Genomic DNA, 27880 nt, shown 5'->3' with positions numbered 1-27880 from the left:
GACTTTAACTAACTAGAGCATTGTCACAGACGTGACGAATATCCCCACATGCCACATTTACACAGAATATTTTGCATGTTGTCTTCACAAAAAGCAGCGGACACCATGCTCAATGTTTAAAACGCACTAAGTGACCCTGTGACCTGGTTTTTTGACCCTGCATGACCCATGTTCGAACTTGACCTACACATCATCTAGATACAACTTCTGACCAAGTGTGATGAAGATCGGATGAAAACTACTTGAATTAGAGAGCACACACAATGCTGAATGTGTAAAATGTACTAAGTGACCCAGTGACCTAGTTTTTGACCCGGCATGACCCATATTCGAACTTGACCTGGACATCATCTAGGTACAACTTTTGACCAAGTTTGGTGAAGATCGGATAAAAATTACTTGAATTAGAGAGCGAACCGCATGCTCAATGTTTAAAACGCACTAAGTGACCCCTTGACCTAGTTTTTGACCTGCCATGACCCATGTTCGAACTTGGCTTAGACATCATCTAGATACAACTTTTGACCAAGTTTGATGAAGCTCTGATGAAACTACTTGAATTAGAGAGCGGACAACATGCTGAATGTTTAAAAGGCACTAAGTGACCCCGTGACCTAGTTTTTGACCCAGCAAGGCCCATGTTCGAACTTGGCCTAGACATCATCTAGATACAACTTCTGACCAAGTTTGGTGAAGATCGGATGAAAACTACTTGAATTAGAGAGCGGACAACATGCTGAATGTTTAAAACGCACTAAGTGACCCCGTGACCAAGTTTTTGACCCGGCAAGGCCCATGTTTTAACTTGCCCTAAACATCATCTAGATACAACTTCTGACCAAGTTTGGTGAAGATCGGATGAAAACTACTTAAATTAGAGAGCGGACACTTAATACCGACTGACAGACAGACCGACCGACGACAAGTTCACTCCTATATACCCCCCTAAACTTCGTTTGTGGGGGTACAACAACCTTGTACCGAAATTATGCACACGCTAAATTGGTCACGACATAAAAATGTTTTAATAACTTTAAAGGAAATGGCGTCATCTGAGATACTTTGTCAAGATCGTTTCACTTACTGTCAATACACACAAATATTTAAGATGTTTCAAATAGCACTTTTATTTCAAAGATAATACATCAAATATAATCAGAATGTCTAGTGTGCAAGGCATATGCCCCATACAATTAATTTCATCAGTAACATCACAGACATAAAATATTGTTTAGTTTAACTAAAGTCAAAGTTGTATACTACCGGATGGATTATAAAATGGAGGAGGATTGGTAGTTGCTATTAAATTTTAACAGTTTAAGCAACTGTGTATCAATTGCTAGTATAAATTTCTTGTCCATTGATTAATCATTTTAAAAACCAAATTCTAACAGATATAGGCTTGCCTACTACAGGATAACAGTTGGAAGATGTTGCCTCGTCCCCTACTCACATGTGTTGTGAAAGTACCATTTCAAAATAAATATGCAAACAAACAGCAAATCAAATGCTTGTGAAAATGTAAGCACTATTTTGTAGTTTTTAAATAAGTAATCAAACAAGCAGCGAACTGAAAAAAGCTGGAATGGTTGCAGCTTACAATGACAAGAGTGGAACATAAAATGCGGGTAGCAAGGATTCAGCAGCATACACGACTAGCAGTACTTCAAACAAGCTTGATATATCAATATAGAAGTATACTGGAATCAATAAACAGCAATTTGGAATTTTTAACATCAAAATTACCAAATTTGCAAGGTCATTAACACTCGGAAGTGGTTTTTAACCAAAGAGGTTTGTTATTGACTGCTAACACAACACACAATACATTAAACATTGCATAAATAAATCCATTAGGGTTCAGAACAGCACTTACAGAGCATTCAGCTTTTAAGACATCTGAACTTTGGGTAATGAATAAAACGTTAATTCATATTTTATATATGATACATCACTGTCAATTGACAGGGCTTATTCCATTTTTGTATGCATTTAATTCAAAATTGCATCACAATGTTTTAACACAGTTTTCTACACCTAATACCTTTATCCTCAACAATAGATCAGTACATATACTGCATATACACAAAATCTTTCATAATGGCGCCATTCCATTGTTGACATTTTCCGATGTGTTTTTCATAATGTCAGGCCAACACTAATCTCAAATTCAACAAGAGCTGTGTTTGTGAAACACAATGCCCCCTACTGCGCCGCTTTGAAGCCATTTATTTGACCTTATAGGATGATCCTGACCTTTCACCACTCAAAATGTGCAGCTCCACGAGATACAAATGCATGCCATATCAAGTTGCTATTATAAATATTGCAAAAGTTATGACTAAAGTTAAAGTTTTGCGACACACAAACAGAATGACAGACAGACATGCCAAAAACAATATACCCCCAATCATTCGATCCAGGGGCATAAAAATGATATAATATACTTACAAATTACATTAATGAAATAAGCCTTGTTTTTTTTATATAATAAATAACCTAATCCCATTCTATAATACAATTTTCCATTATAAAATGTACACAGAAACCTATGTGACTGTTTATATAGAATCCCAAGATTCACAACAAACAATGAACTGACCTAATGTTCCTTACACAACATAAACTGGGGTTATGGTAAGAAATATAAACAAGTGTGCAATGTCTAAACTGATATGCTTATTGTCTTTGTCAGCACCATGTCACAGTAACATAGCTCTACAAGTTGAAGCAAGCTGACACTGGGGTCCTTATTTCAATGTTTCAACAGTAGTCACTTACACTGCAAAACATTTCCTTTGCAACATGGTAACAGCCAAAATGAAAACTTACCGTATACCAATAACAATTCATTTGTTTTTAATTGCTATTTAACAATCTGACCACAAAAATGTCTTATGCTTTCAGATATAGGTGGATTTAGCAGATCCTGAATAAGCATCAACACTTTTCAACCGCTTCCTATATATTTCAATTTGTTAGTAATGCATAACAGCAAAGTTCTATTGCACACACCCTCAATTATTTCCACATAAAACATGCAACTATGAACTTTTTTTTTCCATTTTTTGTTTTAAAGAAGTAACAATAATGGTTCACTATATAAACATGAGAAACATTTGCCCATTATCTCACATGTCTGTTTTCGTCCACAAACACACACAAATGTTTAACTGGCAGCTCAGTGCAACTCTTTGGAGGATGTCAATTAGCCGAAATTAAAAGTAGAAGGAAGTGTTGGGTTTGAGAAATCGTATCCTCCACTCTGTTCTATTTTCTTTGATTCTGAAATCGAAATAAAACAGTTCACAATAAAAGGATGAAATGTTGGAATTTTACATCTACATTGAAAAAAGGACGATTTTCTTGTGCATTTCACCTTCTCCCATCCACCAAATACAGGGTGCAGGATCACGGGACATTGTTGGGTTTCCCCAATTTAATGTTAATGGATTTAACACACCGGTAAGTGCTGCTTTTTTTCCAAATAACCTTTAAAACGATTTTCCTACAGAATTTCAACTAGTGCATACAATACAGATTTTTATGCTGCTTATGGGAATGTGAAATTCATCAGAATTCTTTTATTTAATAAGCCCAGGGCCCTCAATCTATCAAATCTGCCGCCGAATTTCGGCGGCAGTCCTTCACCTGAAAAGTATACTTTTTCCCCCTTTTGGGAAAAATTCCCCCTAAAAATTTTTTTTTTAATTTTTTTTTTTTAAGAAAGATGTGTCTCATCTCATGATTATTATATCTCAATTCTATTTCGATTTAATCTTTTCAAACATACTAAATTATGCAAAATGCAATGAATTTAGTGCAAACATGTACAAATGTAATAATGAGAGAGCAAGTAAAAACAAGGGACAAAATTGTCACAAAACCAGGTTTTCATTGTGAAAAAAAAATCTGATTAAGGGAGACAACTCAAACTGAACTTTTGAAATGAACAAACAAAATTAACCCCCTTTGTAAGTTTGTTTCAAAATAAATCTATTTTAAGTTGTGGTGACCTTGACATTGGAGATATTGACGTGATTCTTTCGTGCGACACACCGTCCCATGATGGTGAACAAATGTGCCAAATAATTGTAAAATCTCACAATGAATGACATAGTTATGGCCCAGACAAGCTCATTTATTGCCAATTTTGACCTTTGAACTCAAAGTGTGACCTTGACCTTGGAGATATCGACGTAATTATTTCGCGCGACACACCGTCCAATGATGGTGAACAAATGTGCCAAATGATTTTAAAATATGACAATGAACGACATAGTTATGGCCCGGACAAGCTTGTTCCGCCCGCCCGCCAGCCAGCCAGCCCGCCCGCATTCGCCAATCTAATAACCAGTTTTTGCCTTCGGAAAACCTGGTTAAAAATCCCCCTCCTAAGGGCTGCGGACCCCTTCCCCCAAAGTAGTGTGAGGGCGCTGTAAGCCTGTGTTCCTGTTCAAAAATTCCATTTATACTGCACGACTAAGCGTCACTCAACGTGAAATTTTGACACTGATTTCAGACTTATTCAAGGATTTATTCTTATACCATTAGATATTGGCACAAACTGCAAGAAAAACAGTCTTTTAGGCACTAAAGATTTTTGCAAATGTATTTCAATAACTTGGGATTTGCAGAAATAAATTACTTAACGGCGTGTTTACAATCTTTCCACCCCATTGATTCTGCACCCTGAATAACATGAGGGTCATGACCCCTAGGGCAATTAACTGAGACCTGAAAAGACTCAAAATAATGAAAAGCTTTATGAAACATGAGATATTAAAGGGGCCTTTCCAGGTTTCGATAAACTGACAAAATAAAATAAAATGTTTCAGATTCGCAAATTTTCGTTGTAGTTATAATAATTGTGTTGAAATAGTAAAAATGAACATTACCATGCTCTAAAATATCCATAATATGCATCTTTTGATGATTTAAAAACCTGAAAATTATAAAGCGTTGCAACGCAAAGCAATTCAATAATTTTCAGAGTTTTGTTGTTGTCATTATATTTTGTGATACTACGAGGACTGCTTATACAGTATGACAAGTATGAGCACAATGGCCAAGTGGTCTAAGCCATAGACCTTTACTCCAGGGGTCAGTGGTGGCTGAGTGGTCTAAGCCATAGACCTTTACTCCAGGGGTCAGTGGTTCGAGCCCAGTTAAGGGTTACTTATTTCCTTCCTTTCATTGTATTCCTGTTTATTATTACCAGAGCTTTTTAGATCCAATGTTTACATTTATCATTATAAAGCATTTAATGACAACTTCAATACATGCCAAAATCTCTGAAAAGGTAACTTTAATTTATTTGCACATGTTTATTGTTGAACTCGGCTGAGTTATCATTAAAATGTTCTGACAGAGGTTCATAACGGTTGGACCAAAAGCTGTCTTTTTGAAAACTAAGCTGTCTTTTAGAAAACTAATCTAGTTACCTAGTTTTTGACCTCACACGATACAGTTTCAAACTCAAGATTTCATTGGGACACAAGTTCTGAACAAGTTTCATGAAGATTGGGCAATAAATGTGGTAAATAGAGCGTTTCACTGAAGCCATATCAGGAAAACTGCCCTCAACAGGACATCCATGTTTTTGAAATTAAAGGAAACTATTTTCCAACTTGGCCTCAAAATGTGACTTATAGAGTGTTAACAACCACAGAAACCAAAAAAGTTTCATGAACGGTGGACAATAAATTGCCCTCTTAAGAGCTATGACAGAATTACCACTTTCTGTGGAAGGCTTAACAAACAGTTAATGTACAGTAACAATCCATCAATATTTAAGCTGCTTCTTTCAAAAATTTTGTCTTATGTCATATGCTTCCTATGTAGCTCCAGACATGACACATTCTGTCAGGAGCTTCCCTGTCAACTACTTTTGTGGTTTCCTAGTAAACGGAATACCAGACTAAACTGTATCACTGTGCAGGCTAGTGATGAGCGAAGCCCGCTGCATATAAGACCCATTTTTGCTCGATACAGCTCATGCGTTAATCCCAGACATTGAGTGGTATCCCCTACCTGCAGCTGCTTTTCTCTTGTCTGCCAACTTGAAGACATCCTCTAGCTGCTTGCTCAGCTCTGGGGTCAGCTTGCTGGTCACCACCGCATACCAGTTGGGGTCCATGGACTGCAAACCTGTAGGCACATAGAGAACTACTACTGATACACCACAGCATTAAGTTAGCTCTCTTCAGTTCAATGCCCCAAGTAGCACAAGATAGGCTTCAAATGCAGGTATGGAAACTAACATTTAACAATTTGTTGCCCACACTGGCAACCATCTTTAGTATTTTGGTTGCCCAGCGAAAAACTAATGAGCCTTAACAATGTTCAATGTGTAACAATGTGTATCTAATACTTTCTTTAAACAAGAGGGCCTGAAAGGCCCAAAGTCGCTCACCTGAGATAACAAGATATTATTGGGACAAATCTTCTGACCAAGTTTCATGAAGATCGGAAAATAAATGTGGCCTCTAGAGTGTAAACAAGGTTTTACTATAGCTATATAAAGAACAAGAGTGCCAAACTGTCACAAGTTACGCCTGTTCGAAGGTTGTGGACACCATGCTTAATGCTTGAAATGCACCGAGTTACCTCGGGAACCTAGTTATTGACCCGGCATGACCCATATTTGAACTTGACCTAGATATCATTTAGATGTAACATCTGACAATATTTAGTGAATATCAGATGAAAAGTACTTAAATAAGAGAGTGGACACCATGCTTGATGCTTGAAATGCACTATGTGACCTCATTTTTGACCCGGCATGACCCATATTCAAACATGACCTACATATCATCTAGACACAACTACTGACATAATAGGTGAAGATCAGATGAAAACTACTTCAATTTAGAGAGCGGACACCATGCTAAATGCTTGAAATGCAATAAGTAACCTCGTGACCCGGCATGATCCATTTTTGAACTTGACCTACATATCATCTAGACACAACTTCTGACCAAATTTTAAGAAGATCCATGAAAACTACTTCAATTAGAGAGCGGACACCATGCTTAATCATTGAAAAGCACTAAAAGACCATGTGACCTAGTTTTTGACCCTGCATGACCCATATTAAAACTTAGATAATGTCTAGACACAACTTCTGACCAAGTTTGGTGAAGATCAGATGAAAACTATTTGAACAAGCAAATTCGTTGAATTGATATCCCCCGCCAAACTAGAGCTTTGTCACAGAAAAAAGCATTTTTTTTCAAGATACAATGGGCCATAACTCCGTTATTAACAGATGGTGTACAATGCCATTTGGCGTGCATCATCCTTTTATCCATATATATACTCGTACCAAGTTTCAATGAAATCTGCCAAAGCACTTTCAAGATATGGCTCCGGCCACAAAAGTGCCGGACGGACAGACAACGCCAAAACAATATCCCTCCGCCTTTGGCGGGGGATAATTAGAGCGGACACTGCTGTGGACGCAGCCTGCCAAGGGTGAAACTATTAAACGTCCCGGTTTTGAAAACGGGCGTATTAAAATGCCCCGCCCCCTGGCAGCCATGTTTTTCAATCAACCGGCATCATTTTTTTGTTAACTCTTCCAAGATATTATCAGGATGAATCTTCTGACCAAGTTTCATGAAGATCGGACAGTTAATGTGTTTACAAGATTTTACTAAAGCCATATAGGGAAAAATGCCCAGCCCCTTGGAAGCCATGCTTTTCAAGCAAACATAATTATTATCGAACTCATCCAAGATATTGAGACCAATCTTCTGACCAAATTTCATGAAGATTGGACAATAAATGTGGCCTCTAGAGAGTAAACAAGGCAAATGTTGACAGCGCAACGACCGACAAAAAGCGATCACAAAAGCTCAGGTGTGCTAATAAAATAATAAATAACAAGGGACAAAATTGTCACAAAACCAGGTTTTCATTGTGAAAAAAAATCTGATAAAGGGAGACAACTCAAACTGAACTTTTGAAATGAACAAACAAAATTAACCCCCTTTGTAAGTTTGTTTTAAAATAAATATATTTTTTGTCGTGGCGACCTTGACATTGGAGATATTGATGTGATTCTTTCGTGCGACACACCGTCCCATTATGGTGAACAAATGTGCCAAATGATTTTAAAATCTCATAATGAATGACATAGTTATAGCCCAGACAAGCTCATTATGGCTATTTTTTACCTTTGAACTCAAAGTGTGACCTTGACCTTGGAGATATTGACGTAATTTTTTGCGCGCGACACACCGTTGATGGTTAACAAATGTGCCAAATGATTTTAAAATCTCACAATGAACGACAAAGTTATGGCCCGGACAAGCTTGTTCCGCCCGCCCGCCAGCCAGCCCGCCCGCATTCGCCAATCTAATAACCAGTTTTTTCCTTCGGAAAACCTGGTTAACAAAACAACACAATTGCTAACATGACATACTTTCTGAGTATAATGTCTTAATATGAGTCTGAGTTAAATAATATCCTTGGCCTTTGTAAATTAATATTATTAAAATAATTATGAATCCAGAGTTGCCAATTTTCATTAAATGTTGCACTGACTAACAACCCGGCAGGAATAACAACTTTTGAATTTGAGTTGCCGAGGCCAAAATCTACTTAGGCCCAGGCTAACGCGCAACCACTAATTTCCATCACTGAAATGTAATTGCTATATGGTCGATTATGACTGACAAGGTATATTTTAAACAAATTTATAAATGGATGAAAAACTATCTAACGCAAGCTTGTAGACAAGGATTTGATATTGTGGACTGCTATTCCATTTCAGTGATATAACCTGTCAAAGTTTCTGCAAAAGAGAATGTCTAATCCCATACAAGGCTTTTGGTCCAGATGTACATTTACCGGTGACTTACCATGCAGTATTTGTTTGAAAATGATGTACTCATCAATGGGACAGTCATCCTCGTCGAGAGGGGTCTGGTAGCTTTCCAGGGCGGTCTCCTCAGCTTCATCATCATCCAGACTGTCCTCATCATCACTGTCATCTTCACTGTTTGCCTGCACAAGAAACAGCAGTAAAGACAAACTAGACATGCTATGTACAGGTATTTATAATGCCAAATGCTCAAAGAAATTAGCATTACTTCATTTGTTCAACTACTTTACTTGTATACACTCCAGAAATAATATGTATACCATTCCCAGGCAGAACCGTGTGTTCTACTTACACAAGTCTTTGAAAACATCTTATAATTAAACATGCATACTTTTCACACAAAACACTTAATAATACAGAGCTCCAGATAAGGATTTGTGAAATTAGTAACGGTACTGCCACTGACAGAAAGAAAAGGAGTAACTCTTAAAATCAATTAGTACCTGTGCTACCATATCCAAACAATACAGGTAGTACTGTACAACCTGTGTTCTTGGATATTGAAGGGTGTATAACTGACTTTACAGAAACATTTGCAGCAATTATAATAAATATATGTAGCTTCTTAAACAGTTACTGTATTAGGTTTTCCATTCTGAATTATGATGCTAATACAACTACACATTAAAACTCATGACTAATACTTTTTCTTCATTTTTCTTGACAAGAAAACACAAGCCAACTAGTAAGCTAAGTAAATGAACACTTATTTCACTGTCTCATCCGTTTCCCATCGTGTTTTCTAACGTTTTACGCCACCGATGCAATCAAATCGTTTAATATCGGGGCGACAATGTCTTTTTCTGGGTTTACAGATTTAATGTCAGGATGGTTAGAAGAAACCGTATGTAGTCATTATATGACAACAAAGTGTTGTTTTGAGCAGCTTTCGGTTAAGCCGGCATTCAATTGCCCGCAGACATATCGTTTTTGACGGATTTACAAGTTACAGGAAATCACACGACAGAATAGAAATTAATATATGAACCCAGTCTACAACTTTTCGGTAATTTAAATTAACGAAAAGCGCCGTTAGGTTAGAGACCAACAAATCACGCCGCACTGACGCAGATGTATCAGTAAGGCCAGATTTTTTTTGTAAATGCGTAAAATGGATATTAATGTCGTAATTGTACGTCAAGTTTATAAAAATAAATGCGTAAATACACAATCAATTGAGCATTATAAACACATTATTTATCAGTGTAATTTGTCTCAATTATATTGTAGAGACCCTCTTCTACTGTTACAATTTTGCTGTAATAGAGCCAAGTTATTCAGACTACGTAGCTGAACAAAGAATTTGCAAATAAACATGTTCCAATATTTCTTAAAACAAAGGAGACCGCTAAAAGTCTTCCTACGACTGCTTACAGTTTTTTCCAGTTTTTCCAGGTACTGCTGCCCCTCCTCATCAATCTCATCTTCATCACTGGCCAGCGCATCCTGCTCATAGTCAGCATCCTCATCACCATCATCATCACTGTCTGAAGTCTCATTCTCTGCTCGAGCTTAACAAGATCAAATGAAAATATGAGCCGCGTTCTGAGAAAACTGAGCTTAATGCATGTGTGTAGTGTCGTCCCAGATTAGCCTGTGCAGTCCGCACAGGCTAATCAGGGACGACACTTTCTGCTTTTATGGTATTTTTCATTTAAAGGAAGTCCCTTTTTACCAAAAATCTAGTTTAAGCGGAAAGTGTCGTTCCTGATTAGCCTGTGCGGACTTCACAGGCTAATCAGGGACGACACTTTACGCACATGCATTATGCCCAGTTTTCTGAGAACATGTGGTAAAAATACTGACTTAAACAAGAGCTGTCTCCATCGGAAGACATATGCCCCCCAAAAAAGCTTTTTCGAAACTGAAACGCAGATTTCGAAACCTAAACGCGCACCCTAAGTTCAAGGTCAATGTCAAAGGGGTCAAAATTTGTGTGCGTATGGAAAGGCCTTGTCCATATATACATGCATACCAAATATGAAGGTTACATCTGAAGTGACATAGAAGTTAAATGTATGAGCATGTTTCGAGCGGTAACACAATTCTTTGATGATTCAAGGGCCGTAACTCAGAAGTGCCTGGGTAAATTTGGCTGATTATCAAACTTAACTTAGATTTTATTGCCTTACACATTTTTATGAAGTTTTGTGAAGATCCGATGACAATTGCTGGAGTTATTGAGCGGAAACGAGAAAAACACAATATTTTGATGATTAACTCAGGAATGTCTGGGTCAATTGATCGAATATAGAACTTGGCCTAGATATTATTGCCTTACACATTTTCATGAAGTTTGGTGAAGATCTGATGACAATTGCTCGAGTCATTGAGCGGAAATGAGAAAAAACCCAATTTTATAATGATTCAAGGGCCGTAACTTGGGATTGTCTGGGTCAATATGTCTGATTTTCAAACTTGACGTAGATGTTATTGCCTTACACATTTTCATGAAGTTTGGTGAAGATCAGATGACAATTGCTTGACTTATTGAGCTGAAACTAATCCGGATGGACGGACTAACTAACTAACTAACTAACTAAATAACATTGCGATTTTAATATGCCCCCAGAACCTACATGTATGTGTTAAATTCACCCTGTTTTCCCAATGGATGTCTCATCAGTATTGATTCATTTCCCCACACCAGTGACATAAGTCTTAATTAAGGTCACGGTCCAGGTCATGAGGTCAGTGAAGTCAGTGTGCTAAGTGTTGGATGGAAGTATCAAAGCTTTTTAAGATTTTCGTAATATTGATGGTTATGGAACAGTCGATTTGGTTAACCAAGAATGTTCACCTTCTGAATTAGTTTAGTCCAAAAGAAAATAATGTTAAGTGAAAATCAGGTCACATAATGTAATTGTGTTGAGTGTACACAGATAGCATCCATGCAAGAATCAAATCTTTGCGACATGTTGTAGTGATGTTAGATGAAATATTTTAATTTTGGTTCACCAAGAATTAGGACTTTTTGGAATTGTCCAAAAAGTATGTAAGTGGGAAGGTCAAAATGAGGAAAGGCAATAATGTAATATGGGGGTTGTGTGTGTGTTCATAGATAACATCAATGAAAGAAACAAAGTTTAAAAAGCCGATCACTTCATGCCCCTCAGCAGTTGCCAGAGGCATAGGCAGCACTTGAAACCCAGTTCCAATATGCCACGAATTTACTCCCAAGGAGTCGTAATAACCCACCTAGAACAAGACTATTGCAAAGCAATATATGTCCCCTACCGGCTCCACCATTGCCAGAAATTCCATCAATGTCAGATATTTTTTTTATTTGTTGCCATAGCAACCAGAATTTTTGACATAGGAACAAAATGAAATGACGTGCATAATGTCCATATTGCCATCTATCCATGTTTCCAGTTTCATGAAAAAATATGAAGAACTTTTAAAGTTATCGCAGGATCCAGAAAACCACCATTTTCAGCAGTATTTCTAGTCTATTTGTTGCCATAGCAACCAGAATTTTTGACGTAGGAAAGAAATGAAATGACATGCATAATGTCCATATTGCCATCTATCCATGTTTCAAATTTCATTAAAAAATATGAAGAACTTTTAAAGTTATCGCAGGATCCAGAAAAAAACAATTTCAGCAGTATTTCTAGTCTATTTGTTGCCATAGCAACCAGAATTTTTGACGTAGAAACGAAATGTCGTGCATAATGTCCATATTGCCATTTATCCATGTTTCAAGTTTCATGAAAAAATATTAAAACTTTAAAAATAATCACAGGATCCAGAAAACTATCAATTTCAGCAGTATTTCTAGTCTTTTTGTTGCCATAGCAACCATAATTTTTGACGTAGGAACGAAATGAAATAACGTGAATAATCGCCACATTACCATCTATCCATGTTTCAAGTTTCAAGAAAAAAAAAAGCAGGATTCAGACAAGTGACAGACTGACTGAAGGACGGACACACAGAGCGCAAACTGCAAGTCCCTTCCGGTTTGACTGGTAGGGGTCAATAAAACAAGAGATGTGTTTGTCAGAAACACCATGTATCTTTTGGCAGGTTTAGAAATTATCTCCCTTTTAAAGCTTATTACATGTACTTCCCTTGGATTGTATTTTTTTACTTTTGACCTTGAAGGCTGACCATGACCTTGACATTTTACCACTCAAAATGTGCAGCTCCATGCATGCCAAATATCAAGTTGCTATCTTCAATATTGCAAAAGTTATGGCCAATGTTTAAGTTTTCGGACGGACCGACGGACGGACATACAGTTCAAACAAATGCTATATGCCACCCTACTGGGGGCATACAATTCAATCACACACTGACATAAAATCTATATACAATTTGAACAAGAGAAGTGTTTGTAAGAAACAAAATGCCCTCTCTTGCGCCGCTTTGAAATAATATTTCAATTTATCATTTGGCAGGTTTAGAAATTATCTATCCCTTTTAAAGCTTATTACTTCCCTTGGATTTTATTTTTTTACTTTTGACCTTTACCTTTCACCACTCAAAATGTGCAGCTTAATGAGATACACATGCATGCCAAATATAAAGTTGCTATCTTCAATATTGCAAAAGTTATCGCAAAACTTTAACCAAGGCTAAAGTTTTGGGACAGAATGACAGACAGACAGGCCAAAATCAATATGCCCCCGATCATTCGATCCGGGGGCATAAAAAGTGTTGTATTTTTAACACCCTCTGTTTGACATATTTCAGTAATGGTCAAAACACCTATTGGTGTAATTGATATAAAGCCAAACGCTACCAAACAAAGTAAAAGACAACACTAAGTCAACACAAGAGTCTTAATGTTGTCCATATGCCAATTGAACTCTCTGTAAAAACTGTTACATTAAGTTGAGGCTGATTTTTGAGAACAAGTTCTGTACTCAACTTGCCGATTGTTATTGTTCAATCATTCAGATTGGCACTTTACCAAGATTTGTCAGTGTTCACAACATCTAATGTTAATGTCACACTGGTCATTCCCTACTCACTTTCATAAGCTCTCCTCAAACCACCAAAGAGGACAAGTGTTGCTGGAAGTAATTCAGGTCCAAGTTCTGTCACTTCCGATGGACGACTGGATTCCATCATACTCAACAGGTTACACAGTCCAAGCACACTTATTTTTCTGTCATGAAGCCTGCAGAAAATGAAACTGTATTGATCTATAATCTGTTTGTAAATTAAGTTTGAAATTGCATCAAAGCTATGATATGTACAGAATGTTACTCATTTTCCATGTATACAGCTACATCACTGGAGCTTTAGCTCAGTTTCAACATAACAGTAATTAAAACCTGTAATCTTTTTTGGACAGACTTCATAGACGATGGAAGTGTTCACGCGTTTTAAGAAGGCTGATGGTTAGCATTGTACTTGAGTCAAAGTAACTTACCCTAAGAAACAGTCTGCATCATGTATCCATTGCTTTAAAAATTGTTCCATCACAGATCCTTGAACATTGGCTATTTGCACGGATTTAAGAGTTTCTATCAATAGGGGGGTATTATAGTACAGAGCAGCTATCACAACTTGTAAACACATTGTCCTTAACTCCGATGTCTCAACTTCCCGTGTTAACCGTTCAAGAACCAGTTCAACAAATGGTCGCACAATCTGAAAACAGAACAAAAACTGGCAATAGTATCTTTTCGCAAACATCTGAAAGAAATATATTTCTTTCCATGTATTTTCCACTTGTAATACCGATCCTTCTACAATTTACAAAACAAGTCACCACAATGACAATAAAGGCACCATCAGTTCCTGGCCAACAAATATGACATTTCACTAACACTAACTGTAGAGCTAAGTTGCAATAGCCAATTATACTCCCAGCTTTATGGTGTCAGGTGTATCAGATATAGGTTGAAACACTTAGGAATGTGCATCATGATGGCTGAACAGTTTCTTCCACATCTACACTTCAATGTGATGTAACATTTTTACAGGTAAAATGCATTTGCTTTACTAGTTCACTTCAAAAACATGTTATTTTAGGCAGAAAGACATCAAATATACAGGGATCCAACATTCCAACAGCCCTGCTGGGTTGTACATATTTATAAGGATAATTAGTTAGTTCATACTTCCCACTAGACTGACCGACAGGCCCAACACAAACATTCAAGGGCCGATAGAAATGCTAAGCTCATCGGACTGATATGTCCAATAAATATTTTCAGGGTTTTGAATTAAATTCAAATTATTTGTAGAACAGGCGACTACACACTTAGCCGAACATGATTGTACTCGCCAGTTAGATACCCAACTTTTGATAGGGCAAAAAAAAATATCTTGGCAAAAATTGGGATAGACAGCATGTGTTTGATGCAGAACTTTCTTTCAAAAGTTACCAAATAACTATTGGTAGTTCCCGGCATTACGTCCACGGGAGGCGGAAAACTACAACGGGCGAGGCATGGTAAGGGGTGATAACCCCAAAAAAGGGTTAGGGTAAGGGGTCAGATTAGGGTTGGGTTTAGGCTAACCCAAACCCTAATCCAACCCCTAACACTAACCCTAACCCTCTAACCGCCGCTTGCGTAATACCATACCATGCCTCGCCCGTTGTAGTTTTCTGCCTCCCTATGTCCATGAGTTCATAGCTTCCCCTGGCTCAAAAATTTCTTTAGCCAACATTTTAGCCAATTGGATTTTTTTGTAGCCAAATTTTAGAAACTGTAGCCAAAGTTTTAGCCAAGCATTTGGGACCGCCTCGTGAAAGTCTAGGGGTGTAAGAACACAAATAACTACAATATGAAGCTTAAATATATTTATTACTATAATCATCCTTTTAAAATATTGTACATAACAGAATATCAGTTTATAACAAAAACATTTATAGATATGCATACATCTAGATATACATACATCAATGTAATAATCATACTTTTTTTCTACATAACAGAATATCAGTTTATACATACATCATAAGCACATGTTCAGTTCACATTGTTTACAAAATAAGCACATTTTCATTATATTAAAGATATTCATTCTTGAGCACATATTTCAATCTTTGCAAAACATAACAGACTAAAGATGCTTTATTTTCAAAGCCTCTCACTTCATATTGTTAAACAGTTATATTTGGTCATTTAGATATGATATACATCAGCTTTGACAGCTTCTGTTGTTAAAACATTTTCTGAAAGTGGTGGATGATTTCTGGGCTCAAATAAATGAATGTTTTTCATGCATATTTCTTCACAGAAAGGCCCAGATAATTGCCACCATCCATTCTAGTTGCCTGAAATATGATAAAACATAGTTTTACAAACTATCAACAACAAACCAACACATAAATGTCCGTATCTTTAAATGTCCGAATTTTTAACATATCCGAAATATATTACAACAAGTGAATGGTATACTTTTTATTTCCGAAATGGTTGGTTTCTTAATCAAACTTTACCTTTCCCAAAATATTATAATAATGAAACTATTAAACAGAAATGCTCTCAAATTCCTGTTGAAACAAGATTTCATGTGTTTTTGTGAAGAAATAGTTTTTTGTTAAATGCTTTTGCCAGGCCCGTGGTATTGACATAATGTTCGATAACACCTTTTGTTTTCACACCAGCAAGCGTACTATACATAGATGGTGACGTCACTGCCAGTACACAATGCACCAGCAAGTTTCCTTTGTTTCGATGACCGGTTCTGACCAGTGTTGCTGCAGACTGCGTATCAAATTTTCTGGTTAATAACACGATGATGTATTGACGCACAGTCGACGGTTTAAAGATTTTACTATCTGGGATGGTACTTGACAGGCAAAAAACGTTTCGCCGAGCATTTTCGCCAACCGAGAATTTTATTCGCCGAATTATAAAAACGTTTTGCCGAGCATTTTCGCCAACCGAGAATTTTATTCGCCGAATTTGCGAAATTTTCGCCAACGGCGAATTTGGCGAACGACAGCGGAAGCCCTGCTGTATGTGTTAAGCCAGGCTCGGTACATTTGACCAGGTTTTTTTCGTGACTTTTTACAACAAAAACAAGATGTGTTTGTGAAACACAATATCCCCCTATATGATGTTTGACCTTGAAGGATGACCTTGACCTTGACCCTTCACCACTCAAAATGTGCAGCTCCATGAGATACACATGCATTTCAAATATAAAATTGCTAGCTTCAATATTGCAGAAGTGACATTACATGAGCAAATTTGACCCATATATTTGACCTTGACCTTTCACCACTCAAAATGTGCAGCTCCATGAGATACACATGCATGCCAAATATCAAGTTGCTAGCTTCAATATTGCAAAAGTATTCATAAAATAAGCGATTTGGGCCACATATATTTGACCTCTGACCTTGAAGGATGACCTTGAACTTTCACCACTCAAAATGTGCAGCTCCATGAGATAAACATGCATGCCAAATATTAAGTTGCTATCTTCAATACTGCAATAGAATTCATAAAATAAGCGATTTGGGCCACATATATTTGACCTCTGACCTTGAAGGATGACCTTGACCTTTCACCACTCAAAATGTGCAGCTCCATGAGATACACATGCATGCCAAATATCAAGTTGCTATCTTCAATATTGCAAGTATTCATAAAATGAGCGATTTTGGCCACATACATTTGACCTCTGACCTTGAAGGATGACCTTGACCTTTCACCACTCAAAATGTGCAGCTCCATGAGATACACATGCATGCCAAATATCAAGTTGCTATATTCAATATAGCAAAAGTTATTGCAAAATGTTAAAGTTGGCGCAAACAGACCAACCAACAGACCAACCAACCAACCAACCAACAGACAGGGCAAAAACAATATGTCCCCCACTACTATCGTGGGGGACATAAAAACAGCTGGGAGTTGGATAACAACGAAGATACACGGAGCGTAACAGCGATTTTTATCACCTGGAAATTTTGTTTTAATTTTCCTCCTTTTGAATTTATAATTTTATCCATAATGGGTAAATAATTGAATATCTCAAAGACTTAAACTCACTAACGGCATGCAGATGACGATTTGCTTATGTCAATAAGCAAATGGAAGAAAAGCAAGGATGAATTCCCCACTCATAAATTTGCTGTTTTTAGTTTTAACAGTATTTAACAAATTTACATGACATTATTTCTTTTTTCCCTTAGCACAGGCCACTAACCAGTGTTGGACACTACAGAATTTTTCTTTGTATAGTGCACACCCATGTATAGCGCGCAGGCTGTTTTATTAATACAAAAATACAGAAACAAATATTTAAAGACAATAACACCACCAAATCGGACCGAAAATGGCTGCCATTTTACTATTGCGCAATCCAATAATCCGGGGCATTGGAAAGCTTAATAAAGCATTCAACAAAGGAAGCGTCATTATGATTAGGAGCATGGGTTGCATAGCACTATACTTTTCTGACAATTTTGTAATTTTCTAGCGACAGATTAACAGTCCACGTGCATTTCGTGTAAAACGTGAGAAAATAAGAATTCATGTACAGTGTATCTTTTTTCCTCGGGGAAAGCATGGCCTTTAAATTTGAAAGCTGAATAAAATTTTCGTGGTGCATGGGAGATAGGGCTACAGTTGTTGAGATATGTCAGTATTGATGTAAAACTGGTAGTCTTTTATGTTGGACAAGTTGGGTTATTGTTTGTCGCACTACAAAGGCCTGAATGTGATGAACAATGAAGGCGCCAAAAACCTGGATCAACCTGGAAAACACTTAAGAAGTCCCTGTTAACACGTACGGTTACCTGCAAAAAAGACAAAATACCTTTACCAGCCTAACATAAGCTGCCTAATCGGACTGAAAATGGATGTAGAAGTGCACAAACACAGACAAATAAATGTTCCCATACTTTATGTAAACATTTTATTTTTTGTAAATAAATAATGCTACCCCGTTTATATCTGCCGTTACAGACTTTTTGTTGTTTCAACAACGGCCCATTCAGTCTGTAAGATAATAGGGTGTAGTTTTCTGGAATAAAAAAACACAATGTCCCCCTATATGACGTTTGATCTTGAAGGATGACCGTGACCTTGACCCTTCACCACTCAAAATGTGCAGCTCCTTGAGATACACACGCATTTCAAATATAAAATTGCTAGCTTCAATATTGCAGAAGTGACATTACATGAGCAATTTTGACCCATATATTTGACCTTGAAGGATGACCTTGACCTTTCATCACTCAAAATGTGCAGCTCCATGAGATACACATGCATGCCAAATATCAAGTTGCTATCTTCAATATTGCAAAAGTATTCATAAAATAAGCGATTTGGGCCACATATATTTGACCTCTGACCTTGAAGGACGACATTGACCTTTCACCACTCAAAATGTGCAGCTCCATGAGATACACATGCACGCCAAAACTCAAGTTGCTATCTTCAATATTGCAAAAGTATTCATAAAATAAGCGATTTTGGGCCACATATATTTGACCTCTGACCTTAAAGGATGACCTTGACCTTTCACCACTCAAAATGTGCAGCTCCATGAGATACACATGCATGCCAAATATGAAGTTGCTATCTTCAATATTGCAAAAGTATTCATAAAATGAGCGATTTTGGCCAAATATATTTGACCTCTGACCTTGAAGGATGACCTTGACCTTTCACCACTCAAAAAGTGCAGCTTCATGAGATACACATGCATGCCAAATATGAAGTTGCTATCTTCAATATAGCAAAAGTTATTGCAAAATGTTAAACAGACCATCCAACCAACCAACAGACAGGGCAAAAACAATATGTCCCCCTTTCTATAGTGGGGGACATAAAAATGGAGGCTATAATGAATATTTACGATTATGACATGATTTTCTTGCAATTAAGCAGCCAGGATAGCGTTGTATCAATGTATAATGCGCACAAACTTTTTTATTTGAAATTTGGAGGTAACAAAAGCTGTCACCATAGGATGACTTATGCCCCCTATAAACGCTTGATAGAAGTTATGAGCTTTTTTCGAACCCTAAACACAGATTTCGAAACCTAAACGCGGACGCTAAGTTCAAGGTCCCAGGGGTCAAAATTTGTGTGCGTATGGATAGACCTTGTCCAGATACACATGCATACCAAATATGAAGGTTATATCTCAAGGGACGTAGAAGTTATGAGCATTTTTCAAAACCTAAACGCAGATTTCAAAACCTAAACGCGCATCCTAACTTCAAGGTCAAGGTCACAGGGGTAACAAGAATATCAGTGAAACTGATGGATGCTCCTTGATGATGCGCTTTGTCAATCTATGTGTTAATAACCACCTAAAACAAGGGCTGTTTGTAAAACATGCATGCCCCCCATATGGGCTCTCCGTTGTAGTGACAGCCATTGTGTGAATATGTTTTTTGTCACTGTGACCTTGAAATAAAATCCAATAAGTATCATGGAATCATTTACTTATTAATACTAAGATGAAATTCTCTATACATTCTGTCTACAATTTATGACACTTATGTCAATGACCTGTGAAATGTATCCAATTAATAGTGCAAAAACCAATCAGGAGCTTTACTAATCAATTATATCCATTATATGATTGAGTCTTTGATTTTTTGGATTCCTTTCACACATTTTGACTTATTTGACAATATGTGAAACATGCACACAATTTGTAATGTTTTATTTATTAATTAATGGTAATGAAACATGTTATTTATAGCAGTTAACTCCCCTAGTCAATGACCACCATAGATAGCAATGCAATCTGATTAAAAATAGCCAAGGCTAGTGTTGTGTATTGGGCAAATGTATACAAGTGCAACTTTACCACATGACCAGTATCATGTGTTTACCACACACAGAAGTTATGTAATAGACCATTAATTCCACTCCCAACTTTGGCCACTTGCCAAGATACTGACCAGTATCAGATGGGGTTGTGAAATGGTGTAAACAGTGAACACCAGTCCATGTAATACTGGCCTACCACTTGTACTAGTTGGTTTGGAGTTAATACAGTTATGCATGTACAAATGAGACATTAAGCTCAAAAGTTAATTATATGTGCGCTCTGAAAACTAACCAGAGGAGTGGGTTGAAATTTACTATCTTTACTTGGCATTTGAGGAAATCTGAACTCTCAGGGTTTGGATAGAACATCCCCAAATTAACTTGTCTTTACACTGTTGTTATTTTTGTTCAATACACAAATATTAACCTAACTTTACAAATCCTGTACAGTAAAGGAAACTAAATCTAAGTTGATATTTTAATATGCTTGATCCTATTTATGTATTAACATTGTTTTATACATACAAACTGTGTTGCTGTTTTTCAATTAACAAGCAGATTAAAAATTAATTATATTTTTATGTATAATTTGAATTGACAAAATTAAATGCAAAATGCGTAGCAAGAATTACGTTGGATTTATTGTCAGTGAACCGTGACATTTTCTCAAAGTTTCAGACCACCAGTTTGTTAAAGCTATCAACATCTTGGATGGTCAAGCTAAATAGAATTGACCCAGCAAATCACAACTGTCCTGTTGCCATATCATATTACATTGGTTTTTTAAATGTTAAATTCTCTCGTCATTTCCATAAACATAGTATTTACTGGCACAAAAACAAAGGCTTATACATCATAATGAATGAACATGTGTCAAAAATTCAATTTGTAAGTCTCTTAACTGGACAGTGTGGAAACAGAATAAAATATGGGCTGTCCGTTGTAGTGGCAGCCATTGTGTGAATACGTTTTTTGTCACTGTGACCTTGACCTTTGACCTAGTGACCTGAAAATCAATAGGGGTCATCTGCGAGTAACGATCAATGTACCTATGAAGTGTCATGAGCCTAGGCAAAAGCGTTCTTGAGTTATCATCCAAAAATCATTTTACTATTTCGGGTCACCGTGACCTTGACCTTGTGACCTCAAAATCAATAGGGGTCATCTGCGAGTCATGATCAATCTACCTATGAAGTTTCATGATCCTAGGCATATGCGTTCTTGAGTTATCATCCGGAAACCATTTTACTATTTCGGGTCACCGTGACCTTGACCTTTCACCTAGTGACCCAAAATCAATAGGGGTCATCTGCGAGTCATGATCAATCTACCCATGAAGTTTCATGATCCTAGGCGTATGCATTCTTGAGTTATCATCCGGAAACCATTTTACTATTTCGGGTCACCGTGACCTTGACCATTGACCTTGTGACCTCAAAATCAATAGGGGTCATCTGCCAGTCTTGATCAATCTACCCATGAAGTTTCATGATCCTAGGCGTATGCATTCTTGAGTTATCAATCGGAAACCATTTTACTATTTCGGGTCACCGTGACCTTGACCTTTGACCTAGTGACCTCAAAATCAATAGGGGTCATCTGCAAGTCATGATCAATCTACCCATGAAGTTTCATGATCCTAGGCGTATGCGTTCTTGAGCTATCATCCGGAAACCATTTTACTATTTCGGGTCACCGTGACCTTGACCTTTGACCTAGTGACCTCAAAATCAATAGGGGTCATCTGCAAGTCATGATCAATCTACCCATGAAGTTTCATGATCCTAGGCGTTTGTGTTCTTGAGTTATCATCCGAAAACCATTTTACTATTTCGGGTCACCGTGACCTTTGACCTAGTGACCTCAAAATCAATAGGGGTCATCTGCGAGTCTTGATCAATCTACCCATGAAGTTTCATGATCCTAGGCAATGCATTCTTGAGTTATCAATCGGAAACCATTTTACTATTTCGGGTCACCGTGACCTTGACCTTTGACCTAGTGACCTCAAAATCAATAGGGGTCATCTGCAAGTCATGATCAATCTACCCATGAAGTTTCATGATCCTAGGCGTATGCATTCTTGAGTTATCATCCGGAAACCATTTTACTATTTCGGGTCACCGTGACCTTGACCTTTGACCTAGTGACCTCAAAATCAATAGGGGTCATCTACGAGTCATGATCAATCTACCTATGAAGTTTCATGATCATAGGCGTATGCGTTCTTGAGTTATCATCCGACAACCACCTGGTGGACGGACCGACATACCGACCGACCGACCGACATGAGCAAAGCAATATACCCCCTCTTCTTCTAAGGGGGGGCATAAAAATCTATTATTAGCCTCTGTGACCTTGACCCCAGTGACCTCAAACCTCATCAAAAGGTAGAGGTCCATGCAAGGTACTACATGCCAAATATGAAAGAGATCGTTCAAGGATTGAAGGTGCTATGAGAAACTGTAACAAAAGTGTGACGGAAAAATCTATTATTAGCCTCGATGACCTTGACCACAGTGACCTTAAACCTCATCAAAAGGTAGAGGTCCATGCAAGGTACCTACATGCCAAATATGAAAGAGATCGGTAAAGTATTGAAGGTGCTATGAGAAATGGTAACAAAAGTGTGACGGAAGGAAGTACGGAAAGAACTTTAAACTGGCAACTATATGCTCCCTGAAAATTTTCGGGGAGCATAAAAATGTTTGTGCGTATTGAAAGGCCTTGTCCATATACACATGCATACCAAATATGAAGGTTATATCTCAAGGGACATAGAAGTTATGAGCATTTTTCGAAACCTAAATGCAGATTTCGAAACCTAAAGGCGGACCCTTACTTGAAGGTCAAGGTCACAGGGGTAATTTTGTGTGTGCGTATGGAAAGGCCTTGTACATATACACATGCATACCAAATATGAAGGTTATATCTCAAGGGACATAGAAGTTATGAGCATTTTTCTAAACCTAAACGCAGATTTCAAACTTAAACGCAGACCCTAAGTTCAAGGTCACAGGAGTAAAAAAAAAATGTGTGTATGGAAAGGCCTTGTCCATATACACACGCATACCAAATATTAAGGTTATATTTCAAGGGACATAGAAGTTATGAGCATTTTTCGAAACCTAAACGCAAAGAAAGACAGACGGACAGTTCGATCACTAAATGCCACCATTTCTTCGAAAAGGAGACATAAAAAACCGCGTGCTATACGAGGGAAAATACGGTAAGTAATCTGAGTAAGAAGTCCTTTCAGCTCCTTACTTTTGGAATGTAAGAGTTTAGACAGATTTAAAGGAGTCCAACAATTAAGACAATTTTTTACATCATATATTTTGGGCCAATACACATGTCAATCCATGAAATTTTAATTTTTCTTCCATGTTTGTTTTCAGATCAAAGTTCTTAGTGACCGCAGGTCAATATTTGTTATTACACATTGCAATTTTGTTACGCATTCAAGTAATATTTTAGTTAATTATTGTTAGGTCTCCACATATACTGTTTTCTATTATGCATTATGATTGCTTGTTTAACCTCGACATAAGGGTTAAACACCATTATCGGAGCATTCTGTTTTGTTTGTGTCATAGTTATTAAATCACATCGTAAGGATGTGAACAGCCATACCTTCCTTTATATATACACTGCAACGCTGATATATCGCGGTCCGTTATATCGCGCTGTCCAATATATCGCGCTTTGGCTATGGCTCCCAAAAATCCGACGAGCATGAGCACTAAATGACATGTTTAAATCTGAGAATTCGCTAACTTAAGCAAAAAACCGGTTCTAGCTAGTATCAACACCCCATATTTCTCGGCTTACTATGGCACGCAGTGAAGCGTGAAAAACAGTCGATTAGTGACAATGTTGTTTACACAAGGCTGGGGTTGTTTTTAACACTTAGGAAATATCATTGCAAAGGTAATAATGGCAGTTAACTGGTATATAGATCGTTAAATTTCGGTCATGAATTTCTTTGTCCTGATAAAAAGCGCGCGAAAATCGGCGTGGGTGTTTTTATTTGTAAATAAAAATTTCGTAGCCGGAACAACATTACAATAATTTAATTTCCGTTAAAAGTTTCGTTGTAAATTTCAACAAAAGTACTGCGGTATCTCGCGAATTATGTGGCATTGACAATTCCTCTTAATAAAATATAATTCAAACACACGGTATCATTACCGTTACGCTAAGGGTAAATTCGAATCAATGCACAATGTATTTTATAAGTTTTTTACGGCAAGAATTTTCCATTTTAGCTGATTCGCGAGGGATCGTACATGAAAATAAAAAACATAATTTACATTTTGGTTTTTATGATAAATACACAGATACTTATGTAGTAATGAAAACGTTTATTGTATAATTGGTTTGCAATTATTAAAAACAAATATGCAGCAGCGCTGTATATAAAATGAAAACATTGGGGAAATTTTAGAAGTTCACCGCAATACAATTGAGTGAAACATTTCTCGAGTTATATCGTGCGCCGGATATATCGCGCTCTCGCGATCTTTGGACCCCACCAACCGCGATTTATCGGCGTTGCAGTGTATATATATTCTCTATAATATTTCTAAGAACATGGAAATGGGGAACACAATATAATTCTAATTTCATTTCAATTTGATCAATGGGTTCTTACACCATCAGAACATACAATTAAAACTGTTTGGACAATTTTATGCATGAAAATCACAATTTCCACAAGGATTACACCCTGTTCACATCAGCAGACTCATAAGTAACTTGCCACAATTTTATCGTAGGAACCAATTAGTGTGGTTGGTATGACAAAGCCTGCAAACTGCAATAAACCACTGAAATCATTGATTGATAGCAACACTGGTTATTCACACTCTACTGATTCACAGCCAGTCCCATCTTCAGTACCTTGGGGCCATAACACATAAATTGTTTAAACAATATCGGGTACTCGGATGATTTTTTATAGTAATAAGAGACTGTTTGGCGAAGCTAGTTTACTAAAGCGAAAATATCAGAGCTTAACAACGGCCACAATAGGGTTGATTCAGAATTTTATAGTTTGCATGTTATCCTTTTACTACAAACACTTAGAGGGACAGGGAACGGAAATAAATAATTTCGGATTCTTTTGTTTTCGTCCATAAGAGGAATATTTTAGAGAGGGCAAACGGTTATCATTATGATCTTACAAAAACAAATAAGGAAAACAAATGATTGTTGTTTAACTCCAAGATGATTTTGAAAGAGTCCGACAGACACAAAACAAGGAGTCTCATTTTAAGACGTTTTGGACTCCCGTAAGTGTCAAAGGCTGCTGAAAGCCTGAGCTTGGACAGAAAGATGAAGACAAACCTGAAGACATTGATGATAGAATTCAACTTTTAAATAGATATGGTAGTGACAGTGACTATTGCAGAGATTTGCAAGTAAGGACTTGAATGTTGACAGAATAGTGGGCTAGTCCGAACAATGATTTATATTAAAATGCTGATAAAACAGCATGTTTGAATGCCTATTTTTTTTTTAAAGATTTTTTTATTTTGCAAATTATCTTCAGTCTGACATAATAACCTAAGGTCGAACAGACAACTCTGACCAGTTAGACCGAAGGCTTTTGAGTTTCAGGAAGTCTGTTAGTTATTAATAGAAATCAAAACCTAGACCACTGTATATATCACAAGTGAAAGCTGCAGAGAACTTACAGTGTCCACCTGTCCTGGACACTGCAACAGTATCACTTCAAGCAGCTTGGCTGCATGGCACTCCGCATCCTCCCCTACATCTGCAGACATCACCTGAACAACAAGCACAAAAGTTATGCACATGTCAGATACCACCTGAAAACTGGCAGAATAGTGAGTATTTATTCAGGTATCGCTTGACACTTGACAAGGAGTCTTTTAACAGTTGTCACAATCTTCTCAATAAATTGTTGTGTACATGTCATACATAGATGTTTCTTCTGTTTACTCAAATGTAACATGCCAATACAACGGTATCAGTTTTATATTTAAGCATCTATTAATTTAATCTGAACTTGAACCGTAAGAATTCTAGTATACCGTTACTTTAATTAAACCTATAGGTGGATCATTGATCAATAGCTGATTATGGCTTTTACAGACACTCTTAAGTTTGTAAGAAGAGAAGAACAGGTGTCTTTGGAATGCTCTCCAAGTCAGAATTGAAGTTGGAACCCAACAGTTGCAACGCTGACAACCTGCTATGAAATTGTGACTTACCTGTGCATTTTTATTATAATACATATTAAATGAGAACCTGTTTGCACATGTTGTAGATGGCCTCCAGGTGGGAGGAGTTGGACAAGAATGTGCGCGTATCAACAGTGATGTAGTTGTGTAGAGCAGGCATCATGTCTGAAAAAAAGAAAATAATGGTTGAATCTTCTATTATTTTTTTTTTTCACAAAAATACATTCTGGCTGCTGAATTGTTAAAAACCAGTACCAGGAACATATAAACATCAGACTTTTCCAACAAGTGTCGGACTGTTGGACCTGACCCGATGTTTAAGACAGGTCCAATTTAAAATGCCATGTTGCCTGTCCAAATGTCCAGAATACAATGCAAGAGAAAAATTTCATTTATTAAAGAATTTAAACCTAAACAGAACAAGAGATGTGTTTGTCAATAACACAATGCCCCCTACTGCGCCGCTTTGATTGATTGATTTTTTTATCATTTGGCAGGTACAGTTTATTATCTCCCTTTAAAGCATATTACTTCCCTTGGATTTGTTTTTTTGACCTTTGACCTCGAGGGATGACCTTGACCTTGATTTTTCACCACTCAAAATGTGCAGCGTCATGAGATACACATGCATGCCAAATATCAAGTTGCTATCTGAAGCGACATAAAAGTAATGAGCATTTTTCGAAACTCAAAAAGTGACAGAAAGATCACTATATGCCCTCCTTCGGGGGCATAAAAAGTGAGACTCAAATGAACAAGAGCTGTCCTCATAGGATGACTTTTTCCCCCTATAAACGCTTGATAGAAGTTATGAGTTTTTTCGAAACCTACACGCATATTTGGATATAAACGCATATTTATGGTATGAAATTACTGAGGGTGTATATCCCATACACTGTCAATTACTAACGTGTAGCTACCAAGCAAATCCGTTGGATTGATATCCCCCGCCAATATGCTTTTGGACACTCATACAAAGTTTTAATGAAATCCCCCAAAGCACTTCCAAGATACGGCTCTGGACACACAAAAATAAATTTTTTCAAGATACAAAGGGCCATAACTCT

At 37.2% G+C, this 27880-nt stretch overlaps 1 protein-coding gene across 1 annotated transcript in view; it reads right to left on the bottom strand.

The window, feature by feature from the left end:
- Positions 1 to 1111: 1111 nt before the first annotated feature.
- The window catches only part of LOC127871411 (importin-7-like), a 67469-nt gene continuing 40700 nt past the window's right edge, over positions 1112 to 27880 (bottom strand). The window contains exons 18-25 of the mRNA XM_052414316.1: positions 26881 to 26978; positions 26304 to 26396; positions 14277 to 14497; positions 13873 to 14021; positions 10265 to 10401; positions 8868 to 9012; positions 6034 to 6150; positions 1112 to 3285 (exon numbers count right to left, since the gene is read on the bottom strand). Of these exons, the coding sequence (XP_052270276.1) occupies positions 3209 to 3285; positions 6034 to 6150; positions 8868 to 9012; positions 10265 to 10401; positions 13873 to 14021; positions 14277 to 14497; positions 26304 to 26396; positions 26881 to 26978 (1037 nt within the window). The 3' untranslated portion in view covers positions 1112 to 3208. The remainder of the gene's footprint in view (positions 3286 to 6033; positions 6151 to 8867; positions 9013 to 10264; positions 10402 to 13872; positions 14022 to 14276; positions 14498 to 26303; positions 26397 to 26880; positions 26979 to 27880) is intronic.

This window comes from Dreissena polymorpha, chromosome 3 (assembly GCF_020536995.1).
Source record: "Dreissena polymorpha isolate Duluth1 chromosome 3, UMN_Dpol_1.0, whole genome shotgun sequence".
NCBI lineage: Eukaryota > Metazoa > Mollusca > Bivalvia > Myida > Dreissenidae > Dreissena > Dreissena polymorpha.
This window is presented reverse-complemented; position numbering and strand designations above follow the sequence as displayed.